The sequence below is a fragment of the Panthera pardus genome, unplaced genomic scaffold, assembly GCF_024362965.1.
Source record: "Panthera pardus isolate Hobbes unplaced genomic scaffold, ASM2436296v1 HiC_scaffold_1, whole genome shotgun sequence".
In the NCBI taxonomy this organism is placed as follows: domain Eukaryota; kingdom Metazoa; phylum Chordata; class Mammalia; order Carnivora; family Felidae; genus Panthera; species Panthera pardus.
Window position 1 is genome coordinate 82,818,521 of NW_026526654.1, and position 15,921 is coordinate 82,834,441.

The 15,921-nt window shown below is 45.3% G+C and overlaps 1 protein-coding gene across 1 annotated transcript in view; it reads right to left on the bottom strand.

Moving 5' to 3' along the window:
* Positions 1 to 14,994, bottom strand: part of LOC128777285 (translation initiation factor IF-2-like) — a 195,295-nt gene extending 180,301 nt beyond the window's left edge. The window contains exons 1-2 of the mRNA XM_053903668.1: positions 14,966 to 14,994; positions 13,538 to 14,371 (exon numbers count right to left, since the gene is read on the bottom strand). Of these exons, the coding sequence (XP_053759643.1) occupies positions 13,538 to 14,371; positions 14,966 to 14,994 (863 nt within the window). The remainder of the gene's footprint in view (positions 1 to 13,537; positions 14,372 to 14,965) is intronic.
* Between the last annotated feature and the right edge of the window lie 927 nt (positions 14,995 to 15,921).

The following is a 15,921-nucleotide window of genomic DNA, read 5'->3' on the forward strand; positions in this document are numbered from 1 at the left end:
GCTTAGGATTTTCTCCCTCTCTCTCTCTCTCTCTCTCTCTCTCTCTCTCTCCCTCTCTCTCTCTCTCTCTCCCCCTCCATGGGCCACTCCCCTAATAGCATTCTCCTCTCTCCCTAAAATTAAAAAGAAAAAAGAAGGAATCCTCATCTTGTTCCTTATCTTAGGGGGATGCATTCAGTCTCTCACCATTAAGTATTGTTAGTTATGGGGTTTTGGTAAATGCCTTTCATCAGCTCAAGGAAGTTTCCTTCTCCTCCTAGTTTTGTGAATGCTTTTATCATGAAGTGCTTTTGGCATTTGTTAGGTGCTTCTGCTATGTCTATCAAGATGATTACGAAGTTTTTGCACTTATTCTATTAATAAGGTACATTGCAGTGGTTTTCATACGTTAAGCCCATCTTGGATACCTCAGATAAAGCCCACTTGGTCAGGGCATGTAAACCTTTCTATATGTTGCTGGCCTCAGTTTGCTAGTATTTTGTTACAGATTTGTGCATCTATATTCATAAGAAATATCAGCGTATACAGTTGACCCTTGAACAACATGGGTTTGCCCTGTGTGGGTCCACTCATATACAATTTTTTTTCAATAGAGTACAGTACTGTAAATGTATTTTCCTTACGATTTTCTTCATAAAATTTTCTGTTCTCTAGCTTATTTTATTGTACATAACACATATAAATAATAAATATACAAAATATGCAGTAGTTCTTATCAGTAAGGCTTCTAGTCAATGGTAGGCTATTTGTTAACTTTTTGGGGAGTCAAGTAATATGTGGATTTTCAACTGCATGGGGGATTAATGCCCCTCACTCCTGCACTGTTCCAGAGTCAGCTGTACTTTTGTTGTGATCTCTTTGTCTGGTTTTAGTATCAAAGTAATACTGGCCTTAAACAATGAGTTGGGAAATGGTCCTTCCTTTCCCATTTTCTGGAGGAGATTGTGCTATACCATCAAGTCTTCTTCAAATATTTAGTAGACTTTAGCAAGGGAGCCACACACGCCTGGGCTTTGCCTTGTGAGCATTTCTTTCATTACTAAATCTCTCTACTTACAATAGGTCACGTCAAAGTCTCTGTTTCTTTTTGGGTAGTTTGGTAGTCATGTGTCTTCCTAGGGATTTTCCACTTCACCTAGGTTATCGTAACTCGTTGACATAAAATTATTCATAATATGATCCTTTTTATTTCTCCAGGGCGGGTAGTGATGTTCCTTCTTTTAGTCCTGATTGCAGGAATTGAGCTTTTTCTATTTTTCTGTTGGTCAGCCAGCTAATGGTTTGTCGATTTTGTTGATTTTTTTTCAGCAGACTAATTTTTGGTTTCATTGATTTTCTCTACTGTTCTCTATTCTCTATTTTATTTACTTCTGCTCTAGTCTTTATTATTTCCTACCTTCTACTTGTTTGGGGTTTCATTTGCTCTTTTTCTACCTCCTTAAGGCAAAAGGTTATGTTACTGATTTGTGATCTCTCCTCTTTCATTTCCGCCCATTTTATTGTGATACAACTGACACAGTACTGTGTGTTTAAAATGCACAACATAATGACTTGACTTACCTATACTGTGAACTGATTATCACAATGAGTTAACATCCATCATCTCACACAGATTTAAAAAAAAGTTTTCTTTCCTTCTGATAAAACCTCTTAGGATTCACTCTCTTAACGACTTTCATATATACCATACTGCATCGCTAACTGCACTCATCATATTGTACATTATGTCCACAATACTTACTTATAACCGGAAGTCTGTACATTCTGTATATTTTGACCACCTTCATCTAATTCCCCCACCCCTCACCACCACCCCACCTCCAATAACCACAAATCGAATCTCTTTTTCTATGAATTTGGATTGTTCTTATGTTCCACAGATAAGTGAAATCATACAGTATTCGTCTTTCTCCATCTGACTTATTTCACACAACATAATGCCCTCAAGGTCCATCCATGTTGTTGCAAATGGCAGAATGTCATTTGATGGCTTAATAATATTCTTGTGTATCACAATTTCTTTATTTATTCTAATAGGCACTTAGATAGTTTCCATGTCTTAGATATTGTATGCAATGCTGCTATCAACATTGGAGTGCGGGTATCTCTCCAATATAGTGTTTTCATTTTCTTTGGAATTGTTTCCTATGTATATATTCCCAGAATTGGAACCGCTAGATCCTATGGTTTATCTATTTTTAACTTGGGGGGAAACCTCAATACTGTTTTCCATAGTGGCTGCACCAATTTACCTTCCCACCAACACTGCACATGTGTTCCCTTCTCTCCACATTCTTGCATTCATCCTTTTATTTTTTTTTTTAATGTCAGCCATTCCAAAAGGATTCAGTGATATTTCACCATGGTTTTGATTTGCCAATGAACTGTGATGCGAGGCATCTTTTCATGTGTCTGTTGGCCATGCATATATCTTCTTTGGAAAAATGTTTATTCAGGTCCTTCACCTATTTTTAAAATCGGATTATTTGCTTTTTATGTTGAGTTGCATGAGTTCTTTACATATTTTACATATTAACCCCTTCTCAGATATACGGTTTGTAAAGATTTTTTTCCCATTCCAAATGTTGTCTTTTCATTTTGTTGACTCTCTTCTTTTAGAAGTATAGGCATTAACAGCTATAAATTTCCCTCTAAGCACTGATTCAGTGGCATCCCTTAGGTTTTAGTATGTTATGTTTCTGTTTTCATTCACCTCAAAATATGTTCTAATTTCCCTTATTATTTCTTCCTTGACCCAGGAGCTATTTAGGAGTGTGTTAATTTCCACATTTATGTGAATTTCTGAATTTCCTTCTACTATTGGTTTCTTACACCATTCCACTGTGATCAGAAAGCACTTTGTATGATTTCAATAATTTTAAATTCATCAAAACTTGTTGTATGGCCTAATATATGTTCTATGGCCTAATATAGTCTATTCTGAAGAATTTCTGTATGCGATTAAGAACAATGTGTATTCTGCTATGGTTAAATGTAGTGTTCTTTGGATGTCTGTTCTAGTTTATTTATAATGTTCAAATCTACTTCCTTATTGAACTTCTGCCCAGTTTCAATCCATTATTCAAAGTGGGATATTAAAATCTCCAGTGGTTATTGCTGAACTTTGTATTTCTCCCTTCAATTCTGTTCATTTTTGCTTCATGTATTTTGGGATCTGATGTTATTTGCACATGTTTGTAATTATAATGTCTTCCTGATAAATTGACCTATCAATATATAATGACTCTCTTTACCCTTGTAATAATATTTTTCTTAAAGTCAATTTCTCCAGTATTAGGACAGCCACTCCAGCTCTCTTTTGGTTACTTTTTGCATGGTGTGTCTTTTCAGTTTATTTGTTTCTTGAGAGAGAGTGTGTGCATGCAAGTAGCAGAAGGGCAGAGAGGGAGTCCCAAGCAGGCTCCACACTGTCAGCATGGAGACCGACATGCGGCTCAAAGTCATGAATCTCAAGATCATGACCTGAGCCAAAGTTGGACGCTTAACTGACCAAGCCACCCAGGCACCCCACACAGTACATCTTGTTATATTCTTTTACTTTTGAACTATTTGTGTTTAAATATAACGTGGGTCTGTTGTAGAGAGACTATAGTTAGGTCATGCTTATTTAATTCATTCTGCCCATCTCTGCTTTTTCATGGGAGTGTTTAGTCCATTTACATTTAACATAATTACTGGTAAAATTTAAATCTGCCATTTTATTGTTTTCTATATATCTTAGGCCTTTTTGTTCCTCTATTCCTCCATTACTGCCTTATTTTTTGTTATTTTAGTATCCCATTTTAATAACCTTGTTTCTTTTATTATATGTTTTTTAGTTATTTTCTTAGTTGGTTACACCATCTTTTACATTTACCTATGGAGTTGCCTTTACTGATACTCTTTTTTTTTCTCCTATGGATTTGAATTACTGTCTAGTTTCTTTTTGTTACAACTAGAAAGATTCCCTTTTTTTGTAGGATACGTCTGCTCGTGACAAACTGGTTTCTCTGAGATGTCTTGATTTTTTTTTATTTTGAAGGACAGTTTTGCTGCATATAGAATTCTTGATTGTTCTTTCTTTCAGCACTTTAAATGTGTCATCTTACTACTTCTGGCATCCACGATTTCAGATGAAAAGCTAGCTGTTAATCTTATTGAGGATCCCTTTAACACCATGATTCACTTCTCTCTTGCTATTTTTTTTTTTTTTTTTTTTTTTTTTTTTTGGCTTTTGATAGCTTGACTGTGTAAGTGTACATTTCTGTGTTTATCCTACTTGGAATGTACTAACATTCCTGGGTATTCAGGTTGATATTTTAAATGAAATTTGTCAAGTTTTAGGCTATTGTTTCTTTTTTTTTTTTAATTTTTTTTAACGTTTATTTATTTTTGAGACAGAGACAGAGCATGAACGGGGGAGGGTCAGAGAGAGGAAGACACAGAATCTGAAACAGGCTCCAGGCTCTGAGCTGTCAGCACAGAGCCCAACGCGGGGCTCAAACTCATGGACCATGAGATCATGACCTGAGCCGAAGTCGGCCGCTTAACCGACTGAGCCACCCAGGCGCCCTGGCTATTGTTTCTTCAAGTATTCTTTCTGTCTCTTTCTCTCTCCTGCTTCCGGGACTTCCATTATGGGGCGGGGGAAGCCTGTGTAATTTCAATTGACTTCCAAGTCCACTAATTCTTAGTTCTGCAAATTTAAATCTGTTGTTGACCCCATCTAGTCATTTTTTTCATTTCAGTCATTGTGCTTTACAACTCTAGAATTTCTATTTTGTCCTTTATTATCTCTCTCTCTTCACTGATATTCTCTATTAGGTAAGACATAATTTTCATACTTTAATGCTTTAAATGTGAATTCCTTTCACTCTTTGAACCCATTTATAATCACTGATTTAAAATGTTTGTCTAAATCAAAACCACACTCAGATATCACCTCACGCCAGTCAGAGTGGCCAAAATAAACAAATCAGGAGACTACAGATGCTGGAGAGGAAACGGGAACCCTCTTGCACTGTTGGTGGGAATGCAAATTGGTGCAGCCACTCTGGAAAACAGTGTGGAGGTTCCACAAAAAATTAAAAATAGACCTACCCTATGACCCAGCAATAGCACTGTTAGGAATTTACCCAAGGGATACAGGAGTACTGATGCATAGGGGCACTTGTACCCCAATGTTTATAGCAGCACTCTCAACAATAGCCAAATTGTGGAAAGAGCCTAAATGTCCATCAACTGATGAATGGATAAAGAAATTGTGGTTTCTATACACAATGGAGTACTACGTGGCAATGAGAAAGAACGAAATATGGCCCTTTGTAGCAACGTGGATGGAACTGGAGAGTGTGATGCTAAGTGAAATAAGCCATACAGAGAAAGACAGATACCATATGTTTTCACTCTTATGTGGATCCTGAGAAACTTAACAGAAACCCATGGGGGAGGGGAAGGGAAAAAAAAAAAAAGGAGGCTAGAGTGGGAGAGAGCCAAAGCATAAGAGACTCTTAAAAAAATGAGAACTGAGGGTTGATGAGGGGTGGGAGGGAGGGGAGGGTGGGTGATGGGTATTGAGGAGGGCACCTGTTGGGATGAGCACTGGGCATTGTATGGGAACCAATTTCACAATAAACTTCATATATTGAAAAAATAAAAAATAAAAAATAAAAAAAATAAAATGTTTGTCTACTAAGTCCAATATCTGGACTCTCAGGGACACTTTTGGATTTTCCCTGTCCCTTCTTTCTTTGTGTGTGTTGAAAACTGGATTTTCAATAAACTCAGATTTCACTCTCCATCAAAGGTTTATTGTTGTTGCTGCCTGTTGTTTTTGTTGATACTAATGCTGTGTATCCATTTCCAGGACTAATTCTATAAAGTCTGTTTTATCATATGTAGCTGCTTAAGTCTTTGTTTAGTTGCCTTTAGTGGCCAACTAATGACAAAACAGAAATTCCCTGGGGCACCTGGGTGGCTCAGTCAGTCAAACCTCTGACTCTTAATTTCAGCTCGGATCATGATCACACATCATTCGTGAGTCAGAGCCCCACATCAGGCTCTGTGCAGACAGCGTGGGGCCCACTTGGAATTCTCTCTCTCCTCCTCCCTCTCTGCCCCTCCCCCACTCCCTCCCTCTCTCTCTCTCAAAATAAATAAGCATTGTTTCTAAACCAAAAATTTCTTTAAATGCGTTGAACTAATATGTCTCTCAGCCTTCATTGAGGAATTGTGTGTGTGTAGTCACATTCTTTCTATGCTCTGATAGGCAGTTTACAACTCTCCCTTAGCCTTTTCTTCCTGCTTGTAGAGAGAGCCTCAGTGTCACCCAGGGTAACAGATTAGGGCCTTCACAAGTCCTCGGCAAATGTATAAATTTTCACATGCGCAGGGGCCTTGTAGATTCTAAAACATATGTCAAAGCGTTTCAAATCCCACAGATACCTCCTATCCCAATTATTCTTTTTAAGGTTTTTTTGATCAACCTCTTTCTTGTCAACCTCAACAGGTGTAGCCACCTCAGGCACCTGCAATGTTAAGTGTGCTGCTGAGTGTCTTTAAAAAATGCCCTAAAGCTGTTCACACAAAATGAGTTCTGAATCAGGTGAAATATAAACAAGCTCTGCGGTGCCTGGGGGGCTCAGCCCGTGAAGTATCTGACTCTTGATTTTGGCTCAGGTCATGATCTCACAGTTTGTGGGATCGAGCCCTGCATCAGGCTCTGGGCTGACAGCACAGAGAATGCTTGGGATTTTCTTGCTCTCTCTCTCTCTGCCCCTCCCCTGCTAATGTGCTCGCTCCCTCCCTTTCTCTCTCAAAATAAACTTTAAAAAAAAAAAAAACAAGCTCTGAGGATAGAGCTTTTCAACATTTGCCAGACAGGTCATATAGTGACAATTTGCCGAGAGTGGGGACTTTTGAAGAGCTCAGAACTTGTTCTTACCCCTCCAATAGCATTTAGTTTTCAAGGCTACTGTACTAGGAGTTCACTGTTTTGAAATTCAGTCTTTTCTCTTGAATAAATGCTCCTTGAATTGTTGCAACTCTCTGATTTAATCCCAGAGTTCTAAAATAGTTTATTATGCCAATATTTGCCTCCATGAAATTTTGTTCTCTGGGCTGTTTTGCAGGGGAATATTTACTGAAAGTCCTTACTCTAACATTCCAGATGTGGTTCCAAGATAAGGGTTTTTTTTTTTTAATAAAAATGCATGATGAATAAAATATCAAAATTTTAAGCTAAGACACAATCAGTGACAGTGCTGTGCTGCTTCATCCTGGAGGCTGACACCACAGGAAAAAATCAATACTGATTTTTTTTTTAATTTGGTATTTTGCTCATCATGAACTTTTTGCACTAATCTTCTTTTATTCTTTTTTAACGTTTATTTATTATTGAGAGACAGAGAGACACAGAGCGTGAGCAGGGGAGGGGCAGAGAGAGGGGGAGACACAGAATCCGAAGCAGGCTCCAGGCTCCGAGCTGTCAGCACAGAGCCCGATGTGGGGCCCGAACTCATGAACTGTGAGATCATGACCTGAGCCGAAGTCAGTCGCCCAACCGACTGAGCCACCCCGGCACCCCTGATTTTCATTTTTAAATTACATTGAGAGATCATTTATTTTTGTTGTTTGGTTTTTGATACCTCTTTAAATTCCGCACCTGAGACGAGTGTCTGACCAGCCTCTCTCTGGTCCCAACCTTAGACAAATGCAATTTTCAGACCACATCTCTGCTTTAAAAAAAAAAAAAAAAGTTCTCCAAACTGAGATATTAGCTCTAATTCACTTTTATATTCCGTTACAATATCTTGGGTTGTTGTCAAAATGATAATCCAAAAATCTAGCAGAAAATTTTTAGTGGGAAGCCGAGGAGCAGAGGATAACGAAGTTCTAATACGCTAACTTCCAAGTCTTCTAGGAGAGGTGTATTAGCTCGCTCAGTACAAAGCTGATCAGGAGCCGCCAGTTAAACTAAAACAATACAGACCGTTGCACAGAAACACTGGCTAGAGTCTGTAGAATTTAAATATAACGTGTCGCATATCTGCCATACAAATTTCCTAAGATATCAGGCAACACTAACAGAAAATGCATCAGCCTTACAAATATCAATTCCAACCAAAATTTTTTTGAGAGAGAGAGAGAGAGAGACAAAGAGCGAGTGAGCGTATGCAAATGGAGAAGGAGCAGAGGGACAGAGGCTCCAAACCCAGCCGGGGGCCCAGTGTGGGGCTCAATCCCACAAACCCGTGAGATCGTGACCTGAGCAGAAATCAAGAGCTGGACAACTCACTGACCGAGCCACCCAGGTGCCCCCCAAAATCATTCTTGTACATGATTTTAGTTCTCGGGTTGGCATTCCCGGAAAATGAACTAATGGAAATCGAAGAATTAGGGGCAAAAAAATGTGTTTGGCTTAGTCTGTGGCAACATTTCCAACCTGAGAAGACAATTATTTGTAGGGAGCGAAAGACTGTCTTGAGAAGCTATGTTGAGTGGGTCATTTCAAACAGCTTAGTATAGAGATAATTCTGGATGATTTGAGATTACTTCTCCTATACTGCATCGAGCAGAGATAGTGTTCACGTTAGCTTTTTAGATCAGTACTTTGCAGCAACAGTCTGGTGAAGTGTGGAAATTTAACTTCCCTATTAAGTGCTCATTATTTGCTTCTGCTGTTTCATTATCATTTCTTGTAATCCACGGCTCTATACTTGATGCTTTTTCCACCGTGCTTTTGGAAAGCATTTAAAATCACGGTATCAATATCAGCCTGTTTCTGGACAAATGTATTTCCCTTACTATAGTCTTTATAGAAGCTAATACACCCTGTTGGCTTTTCACTGCTGCGGGTGAGTCAAAGTTCCCAAAGTCAGTATCAACCTGTCATTGATACTGGCTTCGCCCTCATCACATACACCGCTGACTTACCTTTAATGACTGTGTGTCTACACACGGCTACACATCGGCAGCCAAAGAGCAGATTCCCCTCCTCCAACCCTAGCTAACTCCAGGTGCCTTCAGGTCACTGGGTTCCCTCCAGCTCACTCTCCACCTCCACGTTCCCCAAGAAAGAGCAGTGTGGCTTCCACTGCCAACATCCTGATTTAGCACAGTTCTATTTGTTCCTGGGGGACCGCAGGGAACCGAGGCACAAGTGCCAACTTCCTCCTGCAACGAGCCGATGGGAACTGTCATGAGGACACACAACCTCCCTCCAACTCCCAGTTCATGTAATGGTGTAGACTGGATTCCACGTCCCCGAAAGGCCCTCGGTCGCAACTGGTCCCAAGCCACCATGCCACCCAGGGTCCCAAGAGAAACACCACCACCCGCTCGCCTGACACAGCCTCAGGTTGCTGCAGAAGAGAGTCCAAGGGGAGGCCCAAGAAACCGCTACAGCCGTCGTGGGGAGTCGCTGGCCATCGCCATCTGGCCTCCCTGATGGTCCTGCCATGTGCCAGTGGAGCTCTGGTCTGAGGGCCCTGTACTAGCCGTTCCCCAGGGAGCAAAATGCTCCTCCCCCTTATGGCTCCTCCCCGATGGCTCTTTCTTCCATCTCGTTTAGGGCTCCACTCAATGTTCCCCTCAGAGAGGCCTTCCCCGACCCCCCTACTTGACACAACATTTCCTTGCCCTACATTCCTACTATGATTTACTTGTCTCTGTACCACTGCCCCTACCTGATCTACCGAACATCTATTTAAATGTACCTATTACGCTCACTGTAAGTTCCTCAGGGGCACAGTTTTGGTCTGTTTTGCTCACTGCTCTGTAAGAAGACCTAATGCTGAGAACAGCGCGTGTCTCGAGCTTCGGGCGGATGCTGTTAAAGCAAAACAAAGCCGGACACTAAGGGCACTACAGGCAGCTTGTATTCGGTATATACTGCAAAAGTGGAAAGAGACTTCAGGAGAGAACTGAGCTCACCTGCAATCCGGGTGACTGGGTGTTTGAAAAGAAGAACGGGGGAATAAGGAGGGGGAACAAGCAGAGTCAAGGAAGCGGGCAGGGTGGCTGTTGCCCGTCAAGGCGATTAGGCCATCTGTGTCTGCTAAGTGGCACCTGTCAGAGTTAGGCTCCCACACAGACTGGGAGACAGAGGCTCTACCCTCCCTCGGGATTACATGTCAAAGGAATGGCTTTCAGGTCTTTGAGAAAGACACTCCTGGGTTGTAGGATATACGTCTACATCTCGAAGGGGCAGGGAAAGGATTACGATTGTAAGTTTTTCTAATAAATACTTAACGAAAGGGAAGTCAGGGCCCCCACGATCAGGTGTCGGCCAGGACAAAAGGTAAATCCTTTCTGGCAGCCTTGGACTTTTCCAAACCGGAACTCCAGGTGGGTGGGGCTGGGTCATCCCAGAGAGGAGGCCTTAGGCTGCTAGAAGCCAAGTCAGAGTTTTTCAAGAAGAGTCTTAGTGTGTGCGTGGGAGGGGTGGGGCTGGGGTGGGTGCACAGGGGGAAGTGTGTCCCAGGCTGCAGTTCTTATAGGCCAAGGCTGAGGTCAAGAAGGGTCCTCAGAGGAGCCTCGCTACAGTTTGGTCAAAGAGAGGGTCTGTGCCGGGGGGGAGGGGGGGATGCTGGATGGATGGGGCACAAGGGTTGGAGGGAAAGGGGTCGAGATGTTAAGCTCTGAAGGCACCCAAACTCAGATAGGAAGTAGCAATCGTGTCAGAAAAAAAGGGAAAAGCCTCCTCTCTTCTCAGCAGCTCCCTTTCAAACATTCCTGCCATGGGCCCAATCAGGCTGCTAATGGGGACAAGTCAACAGTCCACGCGAGTCCTTCCCGACATGCACTGGTTTCCCTCAGAATATTTTCCAGGCCTGAGTTTGTTCCCTGTTTAAAATTCATATTAGAGACAGATCCTAAGGAGTTTACAAAAAGATCTCCTAATGGAGCTGATGCTATCTGTTCCCATTAACTTTCTAGTAATGAAGCATCTCTTAGTAGTTAATTTTTTTTTCCTTCCTTCTCCCTTGGCAGCCCGCCTCTGAGATGTGGAAGGGCTTTAACCCACTTTCTTCCCTTCCCCACCCCCGGCTCAGCTTTTCTCCACCTCCAACTCACACCCCCGGGGCCAGAAAAGCCCCGGTTCTGGTTCGTGCAAAATCACCAGGCAAAGAGTCGGTTCTCCGGGTACCCGCCTGATCTCAGTAGCTGCACGTGGCCCGAGGTCACAGCACCCTGCACTATTTGAGCAGGTCAACTGCAACACTGGCCCGATTTCGGGTTTTGTCTTTTCGTAAGACTGGGGATGTTAAAATAAGAAAAAGCATTTTTATAAGTTAGCTTAACATTCAAACACCATTGAGAGCCAGAGCAGACTGAGACTTTGTAGAGCGTTACATTTACATGAGGGAGGTAGGGGGGAGGCGGGAGCGTCCACCTCGTCTAAAAAGAATTCAAAACGCAAATATAAAATTAGGCAGGACCAGGCGAACGCACGGCCAGTGGCCTTCCCAGGGGCTTGGAAGAAGCCGAATGAGGGGCCCCGAAGCTTAAGGTTCATTAGCTTCCCGGTAAATCCGCCTCTGCTGGGAGAAATAAAAGACTAGAGCGGTTTATACCGCGGCATTAAAATCTCTAGAAAACCGCTAAGCATAACAGCGTTCTATTACCTCAGTCCTCTAGATGCTGTTCTTATCTCTCTCTCACAAACCTCCGTCCCTTCCGTTCCCTCTAATTTGGCCCCAGCAGTTCATTATAAAAAGTACATGTGCCGGGCTGGGGTTGCGCGTCCTTCCCCTATTTGGGCTCTAAGAATCCAGTAATGTGTCAATTACGTAATAGCCCAAACAGGGAGTTTAACAGAGTACAAAAAGCATAGTCGTGGTTCTTACATAAGCCTTCATAAACCATCCATAAGATCCGAGTATCTGTAATATCTGGAATTACATAAGGCAGACAAAAAACACTGACTCAGCAGCCAGGCCTATTGCCAACCTTAGAAACAATAAAAAGCGTCTTGCACCTAATTTGCTTCTCTATAGTAAGTTTTTAATGAGACGAAGATGACCTTTAATAAGACTTGATTATCTTTTCACGTACGCATAAGGAATACCCTGACACTACGACTCAACTTCACTGTTACCTCTGCACAAAGAAATGTCCCACTTTGGACTCCTCTACACCTGTCACACGGAATTACGGGGCTCTGAAAAGCAACAGCGATTTCTGCAGGTTTAGAAAAATAACCGAGGAAGATCTCTGGATACGATACAAAAGTGCACGTGCTATAATTTTTCTTTCCAATGCCATTTTTTTTCTCTCCGAATTTTTAACCACTTATTTTTTTTGACCTACCTTAAGCCACTGTAGCCACACGTTGAGCTACGAAGTGGCAAATTAAAAGAAACAGTGCTACCCAATGGGTCTCACCCCCCCGCCACCAGCTGCACATCAGAATCACCGAGAGAGCTTTGACCATTACAAATGCCTCAGCACCACCCAAAACCATGATCTATAAATTGAAAATAGAAAGGAATACTTGGGGTGAGGCACAAGAGGGGGTCCCCAGACATCAGAATTTCTGATGTTTTCTACCTCTGTCTTCTTACCTGAAAAAAATAACCATATATATGAGCAGAGGTTTTCTTAAGAGGGAATGTTTAAGAACAGATAGCTCATAATTACTAAGTTTCCATCAGCTATACAAATAAAATCATCCCGTAGTTTGAAAGCCATAAAGGAGATCTGTGGGATCTTTTTATTTCTATCAATAAGGAGTCAAAATATTTTCACCAACTGTCTTAACAGTCTTTACAAAACCCATTTTATTTTTTAATGTTTTGCAATTCTACCTAATGAATTCAAAGAAGGAGCCCTATATTACCTCAAAGGGTACCTCAAGTTATGACCAGGCTTCCCTTCAAGTAAAGTTTTGGTCTGAAAACCTAGTTCTGACTTATCTTCAACCGTTCTCCTCAGATGATCTGGCAATCACTTCTATAACTTCACCAATGAGCAAATATTTTTTAAAGCACTTCTAGAACGGAGAGTACAGGCGCCTTTGGTACCCTGCCAGGAGTTCTTCTTTCCATGTTTGTATTTAAAATAGATTGGTAGTAACATCACTTGTGTGCCTGAAATTCCTTCTGTGCAGAGGCTCAGAATGAGAAAAAACAAAAAACAAAACAAAAAAAAAGCACCACTTCACTGCTTTGCCATTATAAAGCTCAAAGGAAATAACACATTCATACTAAATTAAGACGAAGACATAGAACAAATTTCTCTGAAGCGGGGGGTGGGGGGGGAAGGACTCGGCTCCCCTAACCCACCCTCCCTCCTGAAACAGGGGGTGCGGGCAAGGGTGCCACACGAGCTGCAAGACCGCGGCCCAAGCAGGTGACGCGAGCAGGAAAGAAGCAGCGCTGTGATGACCAGAAAAGCCAAATAAAATGCTGCGCTGCCCGGGGCCGGTTGCAATCACTCCCCAACTCCGCGCACCTGCCTGCGAGCGGGTTCCAGAAGCCAGGCTCCCGGAGCCCAGCGCGACCCCGTCGGGCTGCGCGGAAGAGGATTCGCTCACCTGGGTGGGAAAGGGCCAAGGAAGATGTCCCAGAAGCCACCACTGCCCTCAACGAGACTCGCATCCCGGACCGGGTGCGGACGCGCTTCCTCCGCGTCTTCCTCCTCCTCCTCCTCCTCCTCCAGCTCGAGTTCTCTATTTACCGACGGGCGTGTACTCCGCTGACCGGCCACGGAGATCCCCGAAGCGGGGACCCCGACAAACTTGCCGGGAGAGGCCAGCGGAGGCGGCGCGGCCAGGGACGCCCCCGCACCTGCGGCGCGCTCTCCGCCACCGTCGCCTCGGCGGCCGCCCACGCCCGCCGGCAGCGCCGGCTCCGCGCCCCCGCACTCACCTCGCGCCGGCACCGCCCAGGCCGCCGCCGCCGCCCCCCTCCCGGCTCCGGCCGCTCCGAGGCCACCGGGGCCCGTCGACAGCGCGCCCGGGCGCGCCCCGCCTCGGCCGCCGCTCCTCCGGCCGCGTCGCCCGGACAAAGACGGGCGGCGGGGCGGGCGGCGGCGAAGCCCGAGGCTCGGAGCGCGCCGCGCCACCCGCGCGCCTCGCTCGCGAGGTGCGGTCGGCGGTGACAGCCCCCGGGGAGGCGAGCGGGCCCGCGCGGGAGGGCGGCGCGGGGCGGCAGAGGCGCGCACCCCCTCCCGGCCGCCCCGAGACGCGCACGCCGGGGCCCGGGCGCCTCCTCCCGGCCCGGCGCCCCGCAGACCGCAGCCGCGCCGCCGGGGAGCCGCAGCGCCCTCTGCCGGCCGCGGGGCCTCGGTGCGCGCGCCGTCCCGCTGCAGCTCCGCGCGGGCCCGGGGGGAGGCGGCCCTTCCGCGCCGCCGCGCTCCGCGGGCGACCCTGCGACCCCCGGGCCCCGCCCCCCGGGGCAGGAAGGACTAAGACTGAGGGGGGCGGGGGGGGCGGGGGGGGGCTTCGAGGAGCGGGATCTGCTGGATTTCTCTTAGGACGGACGAGGGGGCAGCTTCCCGTTCTAGGCAGCAGGAGGAATTCGGGGTCAGCGGAGGGGAAAAGCTTGGGAGGGCGGTGGCATTCCTGATGCACGAGGAACCCGAAGTTGATCTCGGGAAATGGCTGTAGAAAAAAGGCAGGCGTTTCCTTCTAGACTCAGGTTTGTGTCTGTGCCCAACACTGTTCGAGGGGTTCTGGAGAACTTGACGGATAACATCCTGACTTATGAACAAGTACACGGGCTCCTCAAAGATTGTCCCAGTCCTGCCTGAAATGCTCTTGGCCTCCCTCAGCAGTGCACCTAGAAGGTTTAAAAAGGCAATGGAGATCGGGGAGCTACTCCCTGTGGTTCAAGCGCAGAGGAATAAACGTTTCCCAGCATAAAAATGAAATGGTGTCGTTTTCCCTGTTAAGCAGTGTTTTATGCAAGTCAACTTTTTAACAAGCTGCACTGCTTGGTGAGGGGAAATCATGAAGCAGCACCTTTTTTCCACGCGGCCTTTTGAAATCATTCTATCAGATCTCCCTTCTCCTCTGGAAGAATCTGGGGCAGATTTCATAGCTTTTTCTGTCGCTTTCAAGTGTTAACAAACAGGCTGATTCCCCAGTATTCCAAAGTCCAGTCCAATGGAAATCAAAACTGTAGTCTCATTCCACCTAAGCCTTCCCCATTCCCCCCGCAGCACCCGCCAGCTGGGTATGACCCCAGCTCAGAAGCCTGCGTCTAGGGAATGGAAACATCTTTTCCTTCTTTGTCCTACAATCCTCCAGCCGGCTCTGTGAAGGCTGGTTCTGCCAGGATGGCAAGGCGGGGGACGTCCCCTGAACCCTGCCCTGGTCCTCCCTTCCAGGTCAGCTTCTCTGGTGGTCCTCCTCGCACAGACCTTCTGCGGAGTCCCCAAGCTCCTGCAGGCTGACCTGGCTAGCTTCCACCACGGCCGCGCTGACCCACAGAGGACAGGTGGTGTGTTTGCCAATCCAGCTAGAAGGGCAGGTCACGGCACTGCGCTGCACCCCCGCCCTCTTTCTCTGGTCACAGGCTCCGGTGAGTCTCTCTCCTTGAAGTTTCTAATGTGGGATTCAAGCGGCCATCTCTGGGTTTGTGCACGTCCTCGAGCCCTAAGTGAAACATGCCAGGCTCTCCCCAAGTCGTTCCCCAGAAGCATGTCTGTCTTTGAATGAAGTGGCTGCGGTCTCCCCCCGTCCCTCAAAGCACCCCGTAATTCTCACTGCCAATCTTCTCCCTGGATCACTGTCCCCTTTTCCTTAAATTTGGGCTGAAAATGGCAGAACCTTTACTCAGTAATCACAGCGTCCAGCTCTTACCCCTTCCAGTCTACCACAGCACTCACGCCAAGGTCATACGTCCCCCTGCGTGGCTGGGCATGAGGGCATCACTAGCACTGGGCCATTGCTGCCTGATGGAGGACTGATCTGAT